Source organism: Gobius niger (assembly GCF_951799975.1).
Source record: "Gobius niger genome assembly, chromosome: 7".
Classification (NCBI taxonomy): domain Eukaryota; kingdom Metazoa; phylum Chordata; class Actinopteri; order Gobiiformes; family Gobiidae; genus Gobius; species Gobius niger.
The window spans coordinates 1,575,562-1,593,554 of NC_136858.1; the positions used below are offsets into that span (position 1 = coordinate 1,575,562).

At 42.7% G+C, this 17,993-nt stretch overlaps 1 protein-coding gene across 1 annotated transcript; it reads left to right on the forward strand.

The window, feature by feature from the left end:
* Positions 1-7,423: 7,423 nt before the first annotated feature.
* dusp6 (dual specificity phosphatase 6) lies at positions 7,424-15,342 on the forward strand. The gene is made up of 4 exons (XM_079559832.1): positions 7,424-8,209; positions 8,621-8,794; positions 8,987-9,250; positions 14,539-15,342. Exons 1-4 carry the CDS (start codon positions 7,804-7,806, stop codon positions 14,859-14,861), a joined length of 1,167 nt encoding a protein of 388 aa, XP_079415958.1. The 5' UTR covers positions 7,424-7,803; the 3' UTR covers positions 14,862-15,342.
* The last annotated feature ends 2,651 nt before the right edge of the window (positions 15,343-17,993 follow it).

The window sequence follows — 17,993 nt, forward strand, 5'->3', positions numbered from 1 at the left end:
CAGAGTACAGGCCTCAGCCCGGTCTGGTCTCTCGTCTCGTCCAGACCGGATCAGGACGTGTTGAAGCCGCTGAAGCTGTGACTGAGGCGTGAAGTCTCAAAGCTGTGAATTGACAGGAAACGTTTGCCTCGTAATGAGCCTCATTAGCTGTGAATCTGAATGGAAATGCTAAACACTCAGGACACAGACAGGCTCTGTTATTCAGCTTTTGTTATGCACGGCTAAAGCAATTCAGGTTATACAAGACACAGGAGGAACTAAAGTGTTGTGTAAGTCAAAACCTGAACTAACCTGATGCAAGTTTTCAAAGTACAGCATCTGGAAGAGGAACTGCAGGAGTAAATATCATGAGTGATCACATGTTCGTCTCAGAATGGATTTGTAAGACGTCAGTAACAACATAAGGACCAGTCGTCAGACAGTGGGCACAATATACTTTACACACGTCTGCCGCCTTTTCCAGCCAAACTAAAGTAGCCAATTTAAACACATTCAAATGAACCTCCGAACCCCAGGTCGACTTTAACCAAATCTAAAAGCTTCTTGAAAAAAAGCATCAAAATAGCGACAAACATGAAACAAAAAAGTGCCATGAACGTGGCGACAACGTGAGGAAAATTTTTAGATCAGTTTTGTAGGTCTTAGCTTTAAAATGAGGTGAAATCAGTGTTACAGACTGTAAGCTCCAGCCGAGAGCTACAAAAGAGCCGACAAAAATACATTGTACTTTTTTTCGATTTTTTTTCACATTTTTTTTCCTTTTTTTTTTCAATCATTCAATCATTTGTTTTGTTTTTTTATTTATTTTTAAATCAACTTTAAAAAAAAATGTTCCCATTTTTTTTTCAATTTTTTATTTTAATTTTTTTTTCCATTTTTGTCCAATTTCCCCAGATTTTTTGTACGTGTTTTTTGCCTAATTTTCCCCAAATTTGTGATTTTTTTCCCCACACATTTTCCCCCCAATTTTTCCCCAAGTTTTCCATATATTTGTCACGATATCTTTGCACTTTTTTCGTAATTTTTTCATATTTATTCTAAATTTTCAACGTGTTTTTTTTTTCTTCATTTTTTCCCCCCTCAATTTCCCCCCAAATTTTCCCATTTCCCCCCAGAAATGTTTTCCCAAATTTCCCCCAATTTTCCTACTTGTTTTCCACAATTATTTCCAGTTTTTTCTCCCCGTTTTTTCCAACTTCTTTATTTTCTATTTTTAATTTTGCATCAACACGTGAATATACAGAGTTTATGTTTCTTTTTTTGTACCTGCTTTCAATACTTGTATTTTTTCGATACTAGTAGTACCTAAACTGGCATAGTTTAGACATAACAATAGTAAATGTGTCTTTGAGTTCAGCGAATGAAAAATGGATCAAAAACAAACAGACACTGGAGGAAAGGGTGAAGTGTCTTGCCCAAGAGCACAATGCCAGCCTTCCCTTGTGGAGACGTTGGGTGTTTTACGCTGACAGTGTAAAAGGTCTCTCTTTCACGTGTGTCTGTGAGGGGGAAGGTTTGGGCCAAAAGGCGGAGAGCCAGGGGCCAAGTCCGGGGCAGGAGGCCCAGCGGGAGTGCTCTCTGTGGGGCAGCGAGGAGCCGGGCCCGGGGGGGGGTCTGGAGGTCGGGGTGAAGATACAACAAACAGGATACAATGCTTTTATCATACTGAGAGTTTGCTTTACATTAACCTCTTAACCCCCACCATTTCGGCTTTACCCAAATCTGATAGCTTCTTAAAAAAAAAAGTCAATGCATCGGGGGTTAAGAGGTTACCAAATTTAGGGAAAACTAATTTCTTGAGCACTTCGGAGACTATCAGACGCTGCCGGACGTCGGTCGCTGCTTGCCTTTGCTCGCTCGCTGTTTCTATATGTTGGTAATGTGGCCCGCGGCCCGAGGTTGGGAACCTTTAAGTTGTCCAGCACTGTTTGGCCGTTTACATGTTAAACATTAACAACAGCTCCGCCTGAGGTTCAGTCTTCCTCCCCCTTCACTTCCTCATGATAAATGTATGACTAACGCTCTGCAATGTAATCTAATGGAGAGTGTGAGTCAAGGCGGGAGGGAGGGAGGGGGGGGGAGAGGGGGGAGAGGGAGGGAGGGGGGAGGTGGATGACTCAGCCCGTCATAGTGTAAAAAAAAAAAAAAATCCATCTCGTTCATGTTTGAAGTTGCAGGCTGTGGTCATGTGACGCAACAATGAAAACGGAGCTGGTGCATGAAGGAGTGAGTGATCATGATGATAATTCACTCCATGGTGCTAAGCTTTGCAGCCACAGATGCCCTGGGGTAGATTTACGGAAGCGAGGCTGTCAGTCTGCACCATCTGCCCCTCCCACCACCACCACTCACCCCACACATCACTCCCTGCACATCTGCAAATACACTCACACTGTTCTTCTATGTCCACTGTTGCCTTTACCACAGTTTAAACAAGCTTCTTCCGCTCCTTATTGTCTTTTTTATAGTTTATCATTTATCTAAGTTATGTCGTACGGTTCATGTTGCATGAAAATCCTAGTTGTGAATCTGGTCATAACTATGGCAAAAAAATACTATTCTGATTCTGTTTGGGAAACGTCCTGTAAACAGAATGATTTGAAAAAGTCAAGCTATAGTGTCTGTAACTCGAAAAGTTCTAGTAAAGTTAACTTGAACATTTTAGTTATTCATTATTCTGCTCAAGTTTTCGCTCACGTCATGGAGATTGTGCATTAGACTTCTGCTGTGGAAGAATGAAAGAGTAACCTGTACAAAATGAAAACTCAAATTACTCTTACTTGATAAAAGAAATAATAAGAAACTCACTTGGTGTCTGACCTGAAGTGTAAATCTGAGACTTGATCGACTTCAGGAGGACGACACCACACACACACACACACACACACACACACACACACACACACACACACACACACACACACACACACACGCACACACACACACACACACACACACACACACACACACACACACACACACACACACACACACACCGCTGAACATCAAGGGGAGGACATTGAGGTGGTGGACAGTTTCAAGCGCCTGGATGTTCACCTCAAATATAAACTGGACCAACGTCCTGTACAAGAAGGGCCAGAGTCGCCTCCACCTTCTGAAGAGACTGAGGTCCTTTAGAGTGAGCAGACCTCTTCTCTCCACTACGCTGCCGTGTGCTGGTCCCCGGGCCGCACAGAGCGGGACAAGACCAGGAGGGCCAGCTCTGGACTCTGTGGAGGAGGTGAGGGACAGGAGAGACAAGCTCACCTCATGGACAACACCTCCCACGCACTGCCCGGGACTCTTTGTGGAAGACTGAGACACCCTCAGGTCCTTCATCCCCACTGCTGAACAACAAGACTGTAAAGTAACATGAGCAATAAATAAATAAATATTTAATTCACTTATCTGCGTCACTTTATCAACCACTTACACCATGAGGTAAACCTGCACAAGTTCTCGGTATCATTGTATCTAAGATATCACTATTTAATGGCCCACACGGTCACTCCCGACTGAGAGGAGAAGGGGAGGAAGGAGAAAGTGAAAGGGAGGGAGGGAGAAAGAAAAGGGGAAAAAAAAAAAAAAAAAAAGAAATAGAGGAATGGCTTAGAGACGTATATGTAAGGGATAATGTATAGAACGCTGGTCATTATCGGGAAAATAAGTACCGACAGGGCGAACCGGACCCCGACGCGAAGCGGAGGGGTCTGTTTCGCCCTGAAGGTACTTATTTTACCGATAATGACCAGCGTTCTATACATTATCCCGCTTATTATACGGCCATTTGCCAACTGAACACACACAACATAAACTTCGTACGCTTTTATGAAGGTCGAAAGGTTTATTTAATGACTTCCACGACAAATAGTTCCCAAAAGTTTGCGCGTTGCGCTGCAGCGTTTGGCTAGGCTAGAAGCAGCAAGGCTAGCAGCTAGCCTAGCTACTTAGTTGAAGGCGCAGTTGGAGGAATGGTGGTGAATCTTTGGGTAAATTGAAAGTCAGACTCACGCTAACTTCACGAGCAATTCCCCCAACTTCTCTCTCGGTGACGGGGACAGAGATAGTGTCGCTACTACGTACGCGCGGAGTGATATGAAAGCACAAACTCCGTTGCCATGGGCAGCAGTCATTATTTTTTTCAGAGGTCCTTTATCAGAAAATAATGACCGGTAGAACGTTGGGAAATCCCATTCAAATCAACGGAGCTTCTACTTATGTTGTGAAGAGCCGTATAATAAATATGTATATATATATGGTTGTATGTATGTATGTACGTATATGTGTGTCTGCTTGTCTATTCCGTGTTTGTTTGTTTCTTTCATCCTCCTTCTCTGCTCTCCAAATCACATCATTATTGATCCCCCTTTCTCCTTTTAATTTATCTATCAAAAAATATTATTATTTATACTTATTTTCAATTAATGTAGTTTTATTATTATTTTGTTATTATCTAATTCTTATTTTGTTATTTTTACTTTTTTTTTTTTTTTCCTTTCTTCCTCAAGCGCCTGCCTCTGACACCCACCATGGCAATTCCCATAATCAATATTACTAAAACTCATCTCTAAACAAAGGTTGGAATAAGAACTCGATCAAAATACTAAATATATATAACGAACTTTTTACATAATCTTTGCAGCAGCTCATATGTTGTATGGGTTGGAGTTCTGCCCTAGAAGCTTCAGTTTAAGCTCACCCCCTCTATTTGTGCCCAAGGTCCACTCGCTCTATGTGACACATCCTTAGTTACTCATTGATATCTAGATATTTAAGTAAGGGATAATGTATAGAACGCTGGTCATTATCGGGAAAATAAGCACCGACAGGGCGAACCGGACCCCGACGCGAAGCGGAGGGGTCTTGTTTCGCCCTGAAGGTGCTTATTTTCCCGATAATGACCAGCGTTCTATACATTATCCCGCTTATTATACGGCCATTTGCCAACTGAACACACAACATAAACTTCGTACGCTTTTATGAAGGTCGAAAGGTTTATTTAATGACTTCCGCGACAAATAGTTCCCAAAAGTTTGCGCGTTGCTAGGCAACGTTTTGCTAGGCTAGAAGCAGCAAGGCTAGTAGCTAGCCTAGCTACTTAGTTGAAGACGCAGTTGGAGTGGAGAAATGGTGGTGAATCTCTAGGTAAGTTGAAAGTCAAACTCACGCTAACTTCACGAGCGATTCCCCGACTTCTCTCGCAGTGACGAGAACAGATAGTGTCCGCTACTACGTACGCGCGGAGTGATATGAAAGCACGAACTCCGTTGCCATGGGCAGCGGTCATTATTTTTCTCAGAGGTCCTTTATCAGAAAATAATGACCGGTAGAACGTTGGGAAATCCCATTCAAATCAACGGAGCGTTCTACTTACGTTGTGAAGAGCCGTATAATAAAACCATTTAATGCCTCTCTCCTCCTTTTGTCATTGTCTGTGCTGTCAGTTTGCATTTACTTAATCTCTTGTTTTGTTTTGTACGTCTTTTATTATTGTCTTGTCTTCTTTTGTTGAATTGTTTGCCGTGAGTTTGTCTGGCTCGCTGTGCTACAGCAAAGTGCTATGTTGAAAGGCCTCGTGCCATGTATCACCTCTGGCTGTTTTAAAATAAAATCAATAATAATAAAAATTAAAAAAAATACTAAAACTCTAAAAAACTACCCTGTTTAACAGAGCCGTTTAGCTCTGTTTGTATTTGTGTGAAAACTCAATAAAAATAAAAAATAAGAACAAGATATCACTATTTACCTTTTTAATACTTTTCTCACATTTTCTGCCTATTTGCAAACCCTGAGTGTTTTAAGGCGAGACACTACAGGTGAATAAGGAAAAAATGTATATTTACAGATATGAATTTGAAACTGTTGCTGTCGATCACTGGCATAAATGTAAGAAAAAAATACATTGCAAGTTTTCTGTCATTTTATCTTTTCATATAAGAACAAGGTGTTTTATGCCTAAAAATGCCCCAAATTTCCCATCTTTTCGGCGACGAAATCTGAATAATGGAAAGAGCTACATTCAAATTTATGGTTTCATTTTATTGATGAATGAGTTGCCAAGACTGTTTCAGAGGGGATTTAGGATTTCTTGTTTAAGTTGTTTTTTAGTGGAAAATTTTGTAAAAATGTAATTTTCGCCTTATTTTTTGACATTCAAAACTCAATAAATGGGGCTTAGGGGTTAAATAATAAAAAATCCCTCTGAAAAAATCTTCCAAATATTGTTCAGTCCAAGGCTGGAAAATTTGAAGTCTTTAGGTCCGACTGACGTGGACATAGTGTCGCCACAATGACAGAAAAATGTGTTTTGAGAAAAAGGCCTTTGAAATTGCATTCTCCCATATAAGTCTATGGGGGAACATTGAATCAGCGCAATATTTAAACATGTTATTGTGAAGATTAGGGATATTTTCTGTTTCCGGGTGAAAGCTTATATGTTCAGAGACCAATATGGCCCAAAACCTGAAAACTGAAAAAAGTGAGTTTTGCCTGTAGTGTCTCCCCTTAAGAGCTGAATGTAACAAGTAAAGAGCCGTAAATGCCATCACTCGAAATGAAATGCATAAAACCAAAAGGACCCTCAAAACATGGGATTAAAATATGACTGACCCCCCAGTATCAGATTTGCAAAGGTCAGAGGCTGCGGTCAGTGCGTAATTACACCGTTATAGACACGGTATTACACTCACTGCGCCATGTTTCTCCCTCATTCATGGCGGCGGTGTGACCGTGTCTAGTTCAGTGCGCTCATAGAGTACAGAATGTTTTGCCCCTGAGTGAAGAATGCGAGTCTGTAACCGAGCCGCTCCATGTGACCTCCCTCCCTCCCTCCCCCCCCTCCCTCGCTTCCTTCCTCTCCCCCTCCCCCCCCTCGTCTCCTGTCGAGTTCCTCTCATCTGTTTGTTTGCTTCACTTGATCCGGAGCGGAAATTCCTCTCTCCCCCCCCCCCCTCTCTCTCTCTCATTCGTTTTTTTTTTTATTTTTTTATTTTTGTGAATGACAAACTCATTAACGATCCGCCCCGCCCCTCCGTCTCCACAGCGACCTCGGCCGTGCGCTCTCCCCATTGGCTGCGCGCTCTCGCCTGTGTCCAGCGCGGGGGGAGGCGCCTGTGGAGGTGCCATTCAGACCCACTGCGGAGAGGAGTCGATTCACCGCGAAGCCACAGACAGGAGAGGAGCTCCCTGTGCCCTTTTACGCACGGGCTTTTTTTATTCACAGCGAGAGCGAACCTTGAGCGGCTTTCGCGCAGTAACGGAGGGACGGACGCAGGCTGCGCTCGGGACATCCGTGGAGTTTATAATAATAGGAGGGAGTCATTGAGAAAACGAGACGCAGCGCATGAATGAGCGAGGGTCTCCCACGGCTCCGAACACGCACTGGTCCAGCGGAATCTGCGGAGGTTTCCCGTGTCTGTCCGCGTTCCCACAGCTGCAGTCCGCGCGCTGCTGTGTGTGAGGTCCAGGTCGGATTCATTACTTCGTTTCTCTGACGCGTTCGCAGCGCAGACGTCTTCTATGAATCATTTTTAACCCGACACGCTCCGGATTCAGGCGCATTTTACGCAGGAGGCAACAGGAACGGGAGATTTCTGTTGTTCTACTGGATGCACACAACGTTTTAGGAGATTTTTCCACCAAAACGCACAAGATTATACGTGTTTTGCTCTAATTCGTGACTACAGAGCAGACCGAGCTGCACTTTGGACTTTCATGTTCCAAATCAAAGCCTGCACAGCGCTTATCTCTGCAGTCTCAGGCTCCTTTCGCTGCTGAGAAGACCCGCACGCGCAGTTTTTCACGATGTTGGACAAACTCCGGCCCGCGGGCCAGATCGAGTCCTCCTCTGTGGCGCACGGACGGACGGTCGCGTGGCTCCGGGAGCAGCTGGACTCGCGCCGCGACGGCCTGCTCCTCATGGACTGTCGCGCGCAGGAGCTGTACGAGTCCTCGCACGTGCAGGGCGCCATCAACGTGGCCATCCCGACCCTGATGCTGCGGCGGCTGAAGAAGGGGAACATGCCCGTGCGCGCAGTGCTGCCCAGCGGCGAGGACCGCGAGAGGTTCGTGCGCCGCTGCAAGAGCGACACCATCGTCCTGTACGACGAGTACAGCCGCGAGCTGCACGAGAACACGGAGGGAGGCTCGGTGCTGGGGCTGCTGCTCCGGAGGATGAAGGACGAGGGCTACAAGGCCTTCTACCTGGAAGGTGAGCTTCCCCTGAGGTCCAGAGCAGAGTGTTAGGGCTGCAAGATGTGGAACATGAGTATATGTGATATATGTCTGCAATATCACATTCATTATATTGTCACAAAATTAGACTAAACCGGTCCTGTGTTCCTTTCAATTAAAACAAAAACATAAATAAATGGTAAATGGACTCTCTTATATAGTATAGTGTACATACATAGTAGTATATAATATCTTTACTGGGGGTTTTAGGTTCAGAGCTTAAGTGACTGATTGATTATTAGAGTTCAGCTAATGGCACTGCATTGTTTTTTCAGCGCTTCATCAGCGTCTCAAAAACATGCTCCAGACATTTCGGATTATGTCGTGCACGTACATGTCTGTCACCGTGGCCATGTCTGACGGAGTGTGTGCCGCTGTTTTTCCACAGGCGGCTTCAGTAAGTTCCAGGCGGAGTACCCCGCTCTGTGCGAGACCAACCTGGAGGGCTGGCCCCACAGCGGCTCGCCCACCGCCCCCGTCCTGGGCCTGTGCGGGCTCCGGATCAGCTCGGACTCGTCGGACATCGAGTCGGACATCGACCCGAGCAGCGCCACGGACAGAGGTGAGACTAAAACCATCAGACTCCTTCATCGTCCGTCGATAGAAGCAGCATCTGTGAGGGAAAGAGCTGGCTGTTGCATGTCCGTGACAGTGTTGTAACCGATCCCTGTGAAGAACATGGAAGTTTGTCGTTTTGGTTTCCTGAATACAAATAGATCTGCCTCTAAACTCTAAACCCCCCGTCCCGTTGCAGAGTCCATGGACGGCAGCCCGCTGTCCAACCCGCAGCCCTCGTTCCCCGTGGAGATCCTGCCGTACCTGTACCTGGGCTGCGCCAAGGACTCCACCAACCTGGACGTCCTGGAGGAGTACGGCATCAAGTACATCCTCAACGTGACGCCCAACCTGCCCAACCTGTTCGAGAACGCCGGCGAGTTCAAGTACAAGCAGATCCCCATCTCCGACCACTGGAGCCAGAACCTGTCGCAGTTCTTCCCCGAGGCCATCGGCTTCATCGGTGAGTCCAGAAGTTCCTGCGTTCGTCTTTTAGGCTGAGTTTGCACAAAGGGTGTCGATCGTCAGAGTGGTTTTATATCGTGATACAGATATCGCATCTCACCCAAATACACTGCTCATTTTTTACTTTGGAGCCTTAGTGCTGTCTTTGAAGAGTCAAAGTAATGAGTTCTCAATTCTTTGAAGAGTCAAAGTAATGAGTTCTCAACGAAATCTCCCTTATTGATCACTGGCCACCTCTCATTTATAAATTTAAAACATTTAAAAATGTGTCGATCAGTTCAATGGAAGACTTTGCGATACACTGTGGTGATGGTGATGCAATATCCGCAAGAAGAAGAAGCCACAAAACTAAATACTTACAAAAGGTTCTGCGCTAACTTCCTGTTAGCCAGTGTGGGGTAAACACGACTTCCTGTCCACATTTGTAGTGGAAATATAAAACAAAAATAAGACTGAAAAGACTGAATAAAACTTGCTGAGTGTGTTGAGTGTGTTTCTTAAACATGAGTTCAGATGGTGAAGCTATGGTACCATTCGTTAGCGTTACATTGACGTTAGCGTTTAGCTTCAAGGCTAAAGCACATGTATCGTGCAGAGAAGAATCTCTAGCCCAAATACACTGCTATTTTTTTTTACTTTAGAGCAGGGGTAGGCAAGTTTTCTTAACGGAGGGCCGAAGCCGCCTGTTTGGACTAATCTAAGATAAAGATACAAATGCTAATGCCAATGGAACAAGCAAAAAACCCACTTTGAAATCAGACAAACTAACTTTTACTTTTAAAAAGATTTGTTTTTCACTTGAAACGATACAATATAATCTGTTAAGAGAATAATGACTTGTTCCATTGGTGATAAGATGTTTTATCTGATCTAAGACCAGACCAAATCTACTCAAACGTTAAATTAAATCTCTTAATTCAAGTAGGTTTCTGTCATTTCTTCTATATATATATATATTTTTTTTTTCCAGTGCACTTTCTACAAATGCAAAAAGTTGTACATGATATGACCTAATTGGGTGTATAACAGTATTCCTCCCATTTAACCTTAAAAATGTTGAAGTGCTCTCTCTCTTTCTCAAAATCACAGTACTGTAGTATATTTACTTGATTACTGACTGAAGTTTTTTGCAGAAAAAGTGTGCGAGAGTTCAGCTCCGTCACCGCCTCGTCTAAAATTTGTGCATTTAAGTCTTGTTTTCTCGACACCTTTTGGAATGGAAACGTCTTGATATGGTTTAGTAAAATAGTCGGTGAGCAAAATCCATGAACTTCACCGGGTCTTGCTTCACATTTTGGTCCAAATCGAACTAAATACTCGCAACCTTTGCACCAAAACTATGAGGGGTTCGTAAACACCTGTGCTGTGTCTTTAACTGGATCAGGGCTTCACATTGTATGAACGACATAATCTTATCAATGTCCTGCTGCTTATCTTTGTCCAGGAAGCTCTTATTGTGCAATTGAGATTAGGGCAGTGTGCGATCCGATTAAGGCCGCTGTGTACTTCCTACGAGTGCGTGTTTTCGAGCATCCGCGAGATTTCTCAACAGTTTTAACATGTTATTGTGAGGATCAGGTTTGTCATTGGTTTCCAGGCGAAAGCTCATGTGTTCAGAGAAGAACCTCGTTTCAGATTTATCACCCGGAGAAGCTTTTTGAGCAACCGCGGTCGTTGAACTCAGGATTTTCGCTCGTCGTAGTGAATGAGGACGGGGACGTGTGGGGAGGGAGGAGGGGGGGGGTTGAAACCGGAGCCGACTAGAGCGCGCCGGAAAAACTGTGTAACACGAAGCCGACAGGAAGCGAAGGAAAGTCACCGAGGCGCTAAACGCTCCTAAGCACACTTTAGGACAAACTCGACACGTTACGCAAGCGCGGAGTTTGTTGTTTGGCAAAGAAAGACCCCACAGACACGGCGATCATGAGCTGAAAGTCACAGAACGGAGAAGGAGTTTCATGTAAACATCCACAGGAAGCGCTTCATTGGGCAGGGGCTTGTGAAAGTCGAGTCGTTCCAACTAGATTAATTTGAAACAGTTTGTAAACATGATGCAATACAGAAGATTTGTTGTCTTGAACCAGAAAACGGCTCATTTACAACATCGGGAAATGTGAGGAAAATGGGGAATGTGAAATGTGAAAAAATGTGACAAAAAAAAGAAGAAAAAAATGTATAAAAATAAGAAAAAAACTGGGGGAAAAACTGACAAAACAAATAAATTAATAATAAATAATAATAAAGAAAAAATAATTGATTTGAGCTCTATCTTGATGTAACACATGAGTTTTTGCTGGGCATTAAAGGTCATTAAATGTGAGTTGTGCCAAAGTTCATGCCATGACTGGCTTTAAATCACAATTTAATTTACATTCCCCGACTATTTTTACTGCTTAAAGGGACTATACGGACTTTAAAAATGTTAAAATTAAGAATGTTCCAGCCGTGTCCTAAATAGAATGAGCTCAGACCTGTTCACCACAACTGCCTCTAAAATCCTGTCACTCAGAAAGGTGTTAATTCGGGTCTGAAGTGCCGTCATGCACGAGCTTAATATAGAAGGTGCAGTTACACGTATGACCTGAGGTGGCAGTAGTGAGTATGAAAATGACCAACTTGCATCTAGTTACTTTAAATTAAAAACACAGTTTTCGGCTGAAATTGTCCACCTTTTTGGGGTCTGAGGTTGCTCATTGTAACCCATGTGCTTTAGGATTTTGAAATACCCATCATTCGACCGGGAAATGGGAAAAATGGTGGCAAAAAAATAAGAAAAATTGGGGAATAAACTGAAATTTTTTTTGGAAAAATGGGGAAAAAAATATTGGGGGGAAAAATAGGAAAAATGATTTATTTGAGCTAGATATAGATTTAATACATGAGTTTTTGCTGGACATTAAAGGTCATTAAATGTGAGTTGTGAACACAGTTTTCAGCTGAAATTGCCCACCTTTTTGAGGCCTAAGGTTGTGCTTTAGGATGTTGAAATACCCCATGTTTGTACATTTACATTATCAGGAAATGTGAGAAAATTGGGGAATCATTTGAGGGGGAAATGGGAAAAATGGGGAAAAAAATATTGGGGAGAAAATAGGAATAATAATTTGATATAAATGGAACACATGAGTTTTTGCTGGGCATTAAAGGTCATTAAAGTTGTTGTGCCCCATGTGCTTTAGGATGTTGAAATGCCCCATGTTTGCACTTTGACTTGCCGTGTGGACTTTGCACAGAGAAGAACAACATTACAACCTGGCGCTAAAGTCAATGAAAGTCATTTGCGCGGAGCATTCCCCTGTCATGGGTCTCGTCGCTGTAAATACTTGTGTAATCTTTAACAAAAGCCCCGGCGTCGCAACTCGAAACGCTCCGTGCGCTCACACAAAGAGAGAGAAAAAAAAAACAAAAAAAAACAGCACGCCCACGGCACGTCCGGTCCGGGGGAAACTCGAGCCGCGGGCAGGAAGGAAGTGGCATTCATGGAGATCTGGGACGGCCCGTACAATGGGGCTCATTTAGAGGAACAGAGGGCGGGGGAAGGGGGGGGGGGGGGGGGGGGGGGGATAGTGCACTCTGTACCTAACGTTACTCCTCTGAAACACAAGACACGCAACAGCCTTCGGGCCAAAAGATCCACAGATAGAGACAAGCTAAACGCCGGGGAGTCCAGCACATTTACTGCCGTGGAAACTTTGAAAACGATTTCAAAGCAAAGTAGACAAGCCAAAATGTCCGCCACGGAAAGTGCAATATTGAAAAAGACTTATTATAATATGCAATAAATCAATAAATCAATCCTTAGTTAATCTTTATGTGTCAAAACAAGACTCCAAACACACTAAATCAGGACAAAACAAGGATAAAATGGAACTAAATTGCTTAAAATGATAACTTTAAGAGAGAAGAAGAAGCCACAGAACTACTTACAAAAGGCTCTGCGCTAACTTCCTGTTAGCCAGCGTGGGGTAAACACGACTTCCTGTTCACATTTGTAGTGGAAATATTAAACAAAATAAGATTGAAAAGACTGAGGAAAACTAAATGTCAAGCTGAGTGTGTTTCTTACAAATGAGGTCAGACGGTGGAGCTGGGTTACCATTTGTTGGCGTTAGCTTCATGTTAGCGTTTAGCTTCATGGCTAAAGCACAGTTACACACACAGGCGCCTTCTCCAGTGACATATTTACATCCTAAATAAAGTTTATTCACATGTTAGTGATTTTCTAACAGCTGCTTGTTTTCTGCCACAGATGGTTTCAAAATGTATTTATTTTAGCGAGACGCGGCTAATGAAACACAGACAGGAAACAGAAACAGTCATTCTCCTAGAGGCGCTGCAGGGGAGTAGGGAAACTTTTTAAAATTAAAGATATCAATTTGAAACTTTTGCTGTAGATTATTGGTGTACATATGAGAGAAAAATGTATTGCAAGATTTCTGTCATTTTATATTTTCATATAAAAATAAGCCCTAAAAATGCCCCAAAATGGCCGATACTTTCCCGCCAAAATCTGTAGTTTTGTTTACTAAGACTTTTTCAGAGGGGATTTTTATTTTTATTTTATTTTTTGGTAGCCTATACATTTGCATTTGATTCTCTCTATGCAAATAACACGCTACATTAAAACAAATGTTAACTATGGCAATGGCAAAAGCCTAGTTTTAGTAGAACAAAATTAACGATTGTAGCCAAAAGGTAAACAACAACACCACCTCATTCATTTGTTAACTCAAAGAAAATGCCACATTAGATTATTTTTAAAGCATCCATTCTTTTATAAGTCAATTTTTAACATGTACCTTTGTTGATGTTAACAACCTTTGCAATAAAAGTTAGAAAAATGGGAAAGTCGATGCTACAACGCTCTGTGATTGATAAACACCAAACACTACAACAGTGGTGTTTTGCGAAAGGAGTGAAACAGCGCCCCCAATTTCACACTGGTGGCCAAAAAGTGTACTGCATCCATTTTTACCTTTGAGAATGAATGGGAGAGAGTTAACTATAAGTGACGCAAAAGTAGGTCACTCTCTGGCGGGCCAATGTAATTCTACCAGCGGGCCAAATTTAGCCCGCAGGCCCCACTTTGGGCACCCCTGGGCTAGAGGATTGGATATATTTTGTTTAAAGATGGAAGTTTATCTGTTAAGACACTTTGTCCCGAAACCTAAATGCAAAGTAAATGGTCTCTTCTTTAATATGAATGAAAAGTCTGAAATTGTGCAGGTCTCAGATTTTGAATGCACATGTCTAACCGTCGCTCCCCCCCCTCTTGTTTCCCCGCAGACGAGGCTCGCGCTCAGAAACGCGGCGTCCTGGTGCACTGCCTGGCCGGGATCAGCCGCTCCGTCACCGTCACCGTGGCGTACCTCATGCAGAAGCTCCACCTGTCCATGAACGACGCCTACGACATCGTCAAGACCAAGAAGTCCAACATCTCGCCCAACTTCAACTTCATGGGCCAGCTGCTGGACTTCGAACGCACGCTCAGCATCCGGGGGCCGTGCGACAACCGCGCGGCCCCGCCCACCACCGCCCAGCAGCAGCTGTACTTCACCACGCCCACCAACCACAACGTCTTCCAGCTGGACGCCATCGAGTCCACGTGAGAGTGAACGCTTTCAGTTTGGGAAGAAATCTTGGAAATCTGCAAAAACAAACACCTTTTTTTGGGGCCGTCTTTCGCTTTCGAGGGCGCCGTTTAGTCGGAGAGCCGCCACTGGGCTTTCGCCAAGCTAAACGCAAAGTCGGAGAAGTTTCCCCCGGACAATTTCTGAACTGGATGGACTTTTGTTTTGGCGGTTGGTGAAGTGGCTACAGGCCGACGTGCCAAAGAGATGCGGACTTTTAATCATGAAGAAGAAAAAACTTTGACTTTTTTTTTTGGTGAAACTCTTCCCAAAAAACAAACCTGACTCTTGTCTTCCGTGAAGACTCGCCTCAGCTTTACAGCAGCACCAAGGAACTTATTTACATATAAGTGGAGAGTTTAAAAAGTCATTTATATTGTTGTCTATATTGTATCATATTACGAGAAGTCTTTTGATATTTTAAAGCCACACTGCGGAACATTCCAGGAGAGGGAGTCACCGAGAGGCTGAAAACATCACTTGAAAGTTTTTCCATTAACATAACAAACTGGAAACCGCTCCATCATGGCGGCACAGCCTGGTCTTTCCCGCTTATTCATTCACAAATACTGAAGTTCGGTATCCACGTGTAGCACGAAAGGCTGCGACTGAGATGTAATCCAAATATGGTCATTTCCTTTGAGGGAGTCAGTTTGGATTTTTTTTTTTTTTTGGAACAGTTTGAAAAATTTGGAAAAGTTAGATTTTTTTTTTTGAAAATATAGAAAAAAAAATAGAATAATAAAAAAAAAAAGTCATTTTTTTTTTTTTACAGTTTTAGAAATTTGGGGAAATTTTGACAGTTTTGACAGTATTTGAAATGTAAAAAAAAAAATCCAAATTGTTAACATTTTGAAAAATGTGGGATTTTTTCTTTTTTTACAGTTTGGAAACTTTGGACATTTTTGAAAAAGTTTGGAACATTTGGGAAAGTTTTGGAAAACAGTTTTTTATTATCATTATTATTTGGAACCGTTTATTAATGTTAAATGTTTACATTTTTTTGAAAATTCAAATTTTTTTTAAACAGTTTTGAAAATTTGGGGAAATTGAAAAAAAAAGTTTTAACAATTTTTGAGAATTTCAGATTTTTGTTTTTTAAATTGTTGATTATTATTATTATTATTTTTTTTTTTTACAGTTTTAAAGTTTGGAAAATTTGGGAAAGTTTTTGGAAAACTTTAGAACCGAAATTGACTCCAACATGGCTGTAGCGCTGGCTGGTCTTTCCCACGCTTATTCATTCACAAAAAACATGTAACAACAATGGCATGTTTGGTATCCAAATCCAAATATGGTCATTTCCTGTGTGGGAGACAGCAGCGGCTAAAGACAGGAGAAATATACACAGGGCAAAGGGACTAAACTTAGTTACAGGGACTTTACAATAATCTAAAATGACACAAAACTTGCAATACATTTTTCCCTCATATTTATGTCAGTAATCTACAGTAAAAGTTTCAGATTGATTTCTCTAAATAGAATGTTTTTCCCTATTCACCTGCAGCCTCTCGCCTCAAACGAAAGCTTATGTTTTATTATATATACAGGGTGAAATGTTCCAGAGTGTGGCTTTAACTTGTGATCGATATGTTAAAAGTTTATTATGCCAAAAAATCAAATCCATGAAATTGTGTATATTTCTTGTAATATATTCGCTTTTTCTCGGGCCTTGTTCAGTTTTTTCCGAATCACGTCTTTTCTTCTTTTCACGAAAATCAAGTTGTACAAACGCCTTAAGTGCACGCCCGGGAAGACGCCGCGCCCGGAGCTTCGGGAGCGGCGTCCGCGTGCGTTTCCGGGCGGAAAAAAACGTTGGACGTGCGGGTCAGAAAAAGCCTTGTGATTTCAGGGAACACTTGTGGGACGGTGAGAGATTTGCAAATGTTTTGTACGGACGCCCCCTCCACACTCCTGAATGTACAAAAGATCGTAACTTATTAATAAATTGCTATTTTGTCTACGTAATTCTCTCGTCGGCGCAGTCATTCACACCACACTGGAGAGTGAAGAGCGGAGAGGAGTCGTTTTGTATTTTACTTTCCATTTTAAAGCAGTACTAAGTAACTCTTCCCTCTAGAGGCCATAAGCGCAACTGCAGGTGTAGTAGCAAGTTACGATTTTTTAACTTATTAATTGTCTTGGAGAGTAAATACTACGCTGACAGGAAAGGCGAAGGGAGAGAGGGTTACTGTGCATCCAATTATACAATGGAAATATTTTTTTTCACTCAAACTTGGCTGTAAATACTGTTTAAAGTGACGTAAGCCCGCAGTTAGCTTTGCCCGTTAGCCTGTTAGCTTCTTCTTCGTGATTCCATTAGTGTGTATTGGTGACTCCGATCCGGTGGCAGTCAAGTTGCAAACATGGTTTTCTGTCCAGAGACACCAGGGGGAGATGAAAGACCCTCCAATCATCCCATAAACACTTGTATCACCCCCACAGGGACTACGGGAAGGATTTATTAAGGTAAACACGTTACTTAGTACTGCTTTAATCCTAAACTGTGAACTAGTGATGAGACAACACATGTTTTGGAATCGATGTCGATACAGAAAATAATAATAATAAGAGCTTTATATTTAGAAAACGCCTTTACATGAGACAAATCTACATTCACTTCATCCACAGTGGTGCTAAGTTTCCTTTGTAGCTTCAGTTTCCTCTGCATCAACAGTCCCGCCATCTTTTATTCACTCACACATCATTCATCCTGGCCTATTGTACATGTTTTTAGTGGTAGGGGAAACCGGAGTACGCGGAGGAAACCTAGCCTGGCATAAAACCAGACTGACTTTATTTAAGTATTTATAAATACATATAAAAGACTGGAATTGTGGTAATAAGACGCAATTTCCAAATTGAGACTGGAGGCGGGGCTAACGAGAGCGAGCCAATCAAACACGACGACCTATGCTTTGAGTCCAGACGTGCAGTGGAGTAAATATTCCGGTGGCTTTAAGGACAAGTCCAGCCCATTTAAAAGGGCACTGGTAAAAGATCGTTGCGTCGCGGCCGCCATCTTCACTGTTTTGGTTACAGGAGGAGCACGGGCTGATGGGAAATCCCAGCGCCGAAGATGACGCAGCGTTAACTCCCGCCTCCCGTGCT

Coding starts and splice junctions, on each gene's coding strand:
- dusp6 (XM_079559832.1), top strand. CDS start 7,804: ATGTTGGACAAACTCCGGCCCGCGGGCCAGATCGAGTCCTCCTCTGTG. Junction 8,795..8,986: donor GAGCAGCGCCACGGACAGAG/GTGAGACTAAAA, acceptor GTCCCGTTGCAG/AGTCCATGGACGGCAGCCCG. Junction 9,251..14,538: donor CGAGGCCATCGGCTTCATCG/GTGAGTCCAGAA, acceptor GTTTCCCCGCAG/ACGAGGCTCGCGCTCAGAAA.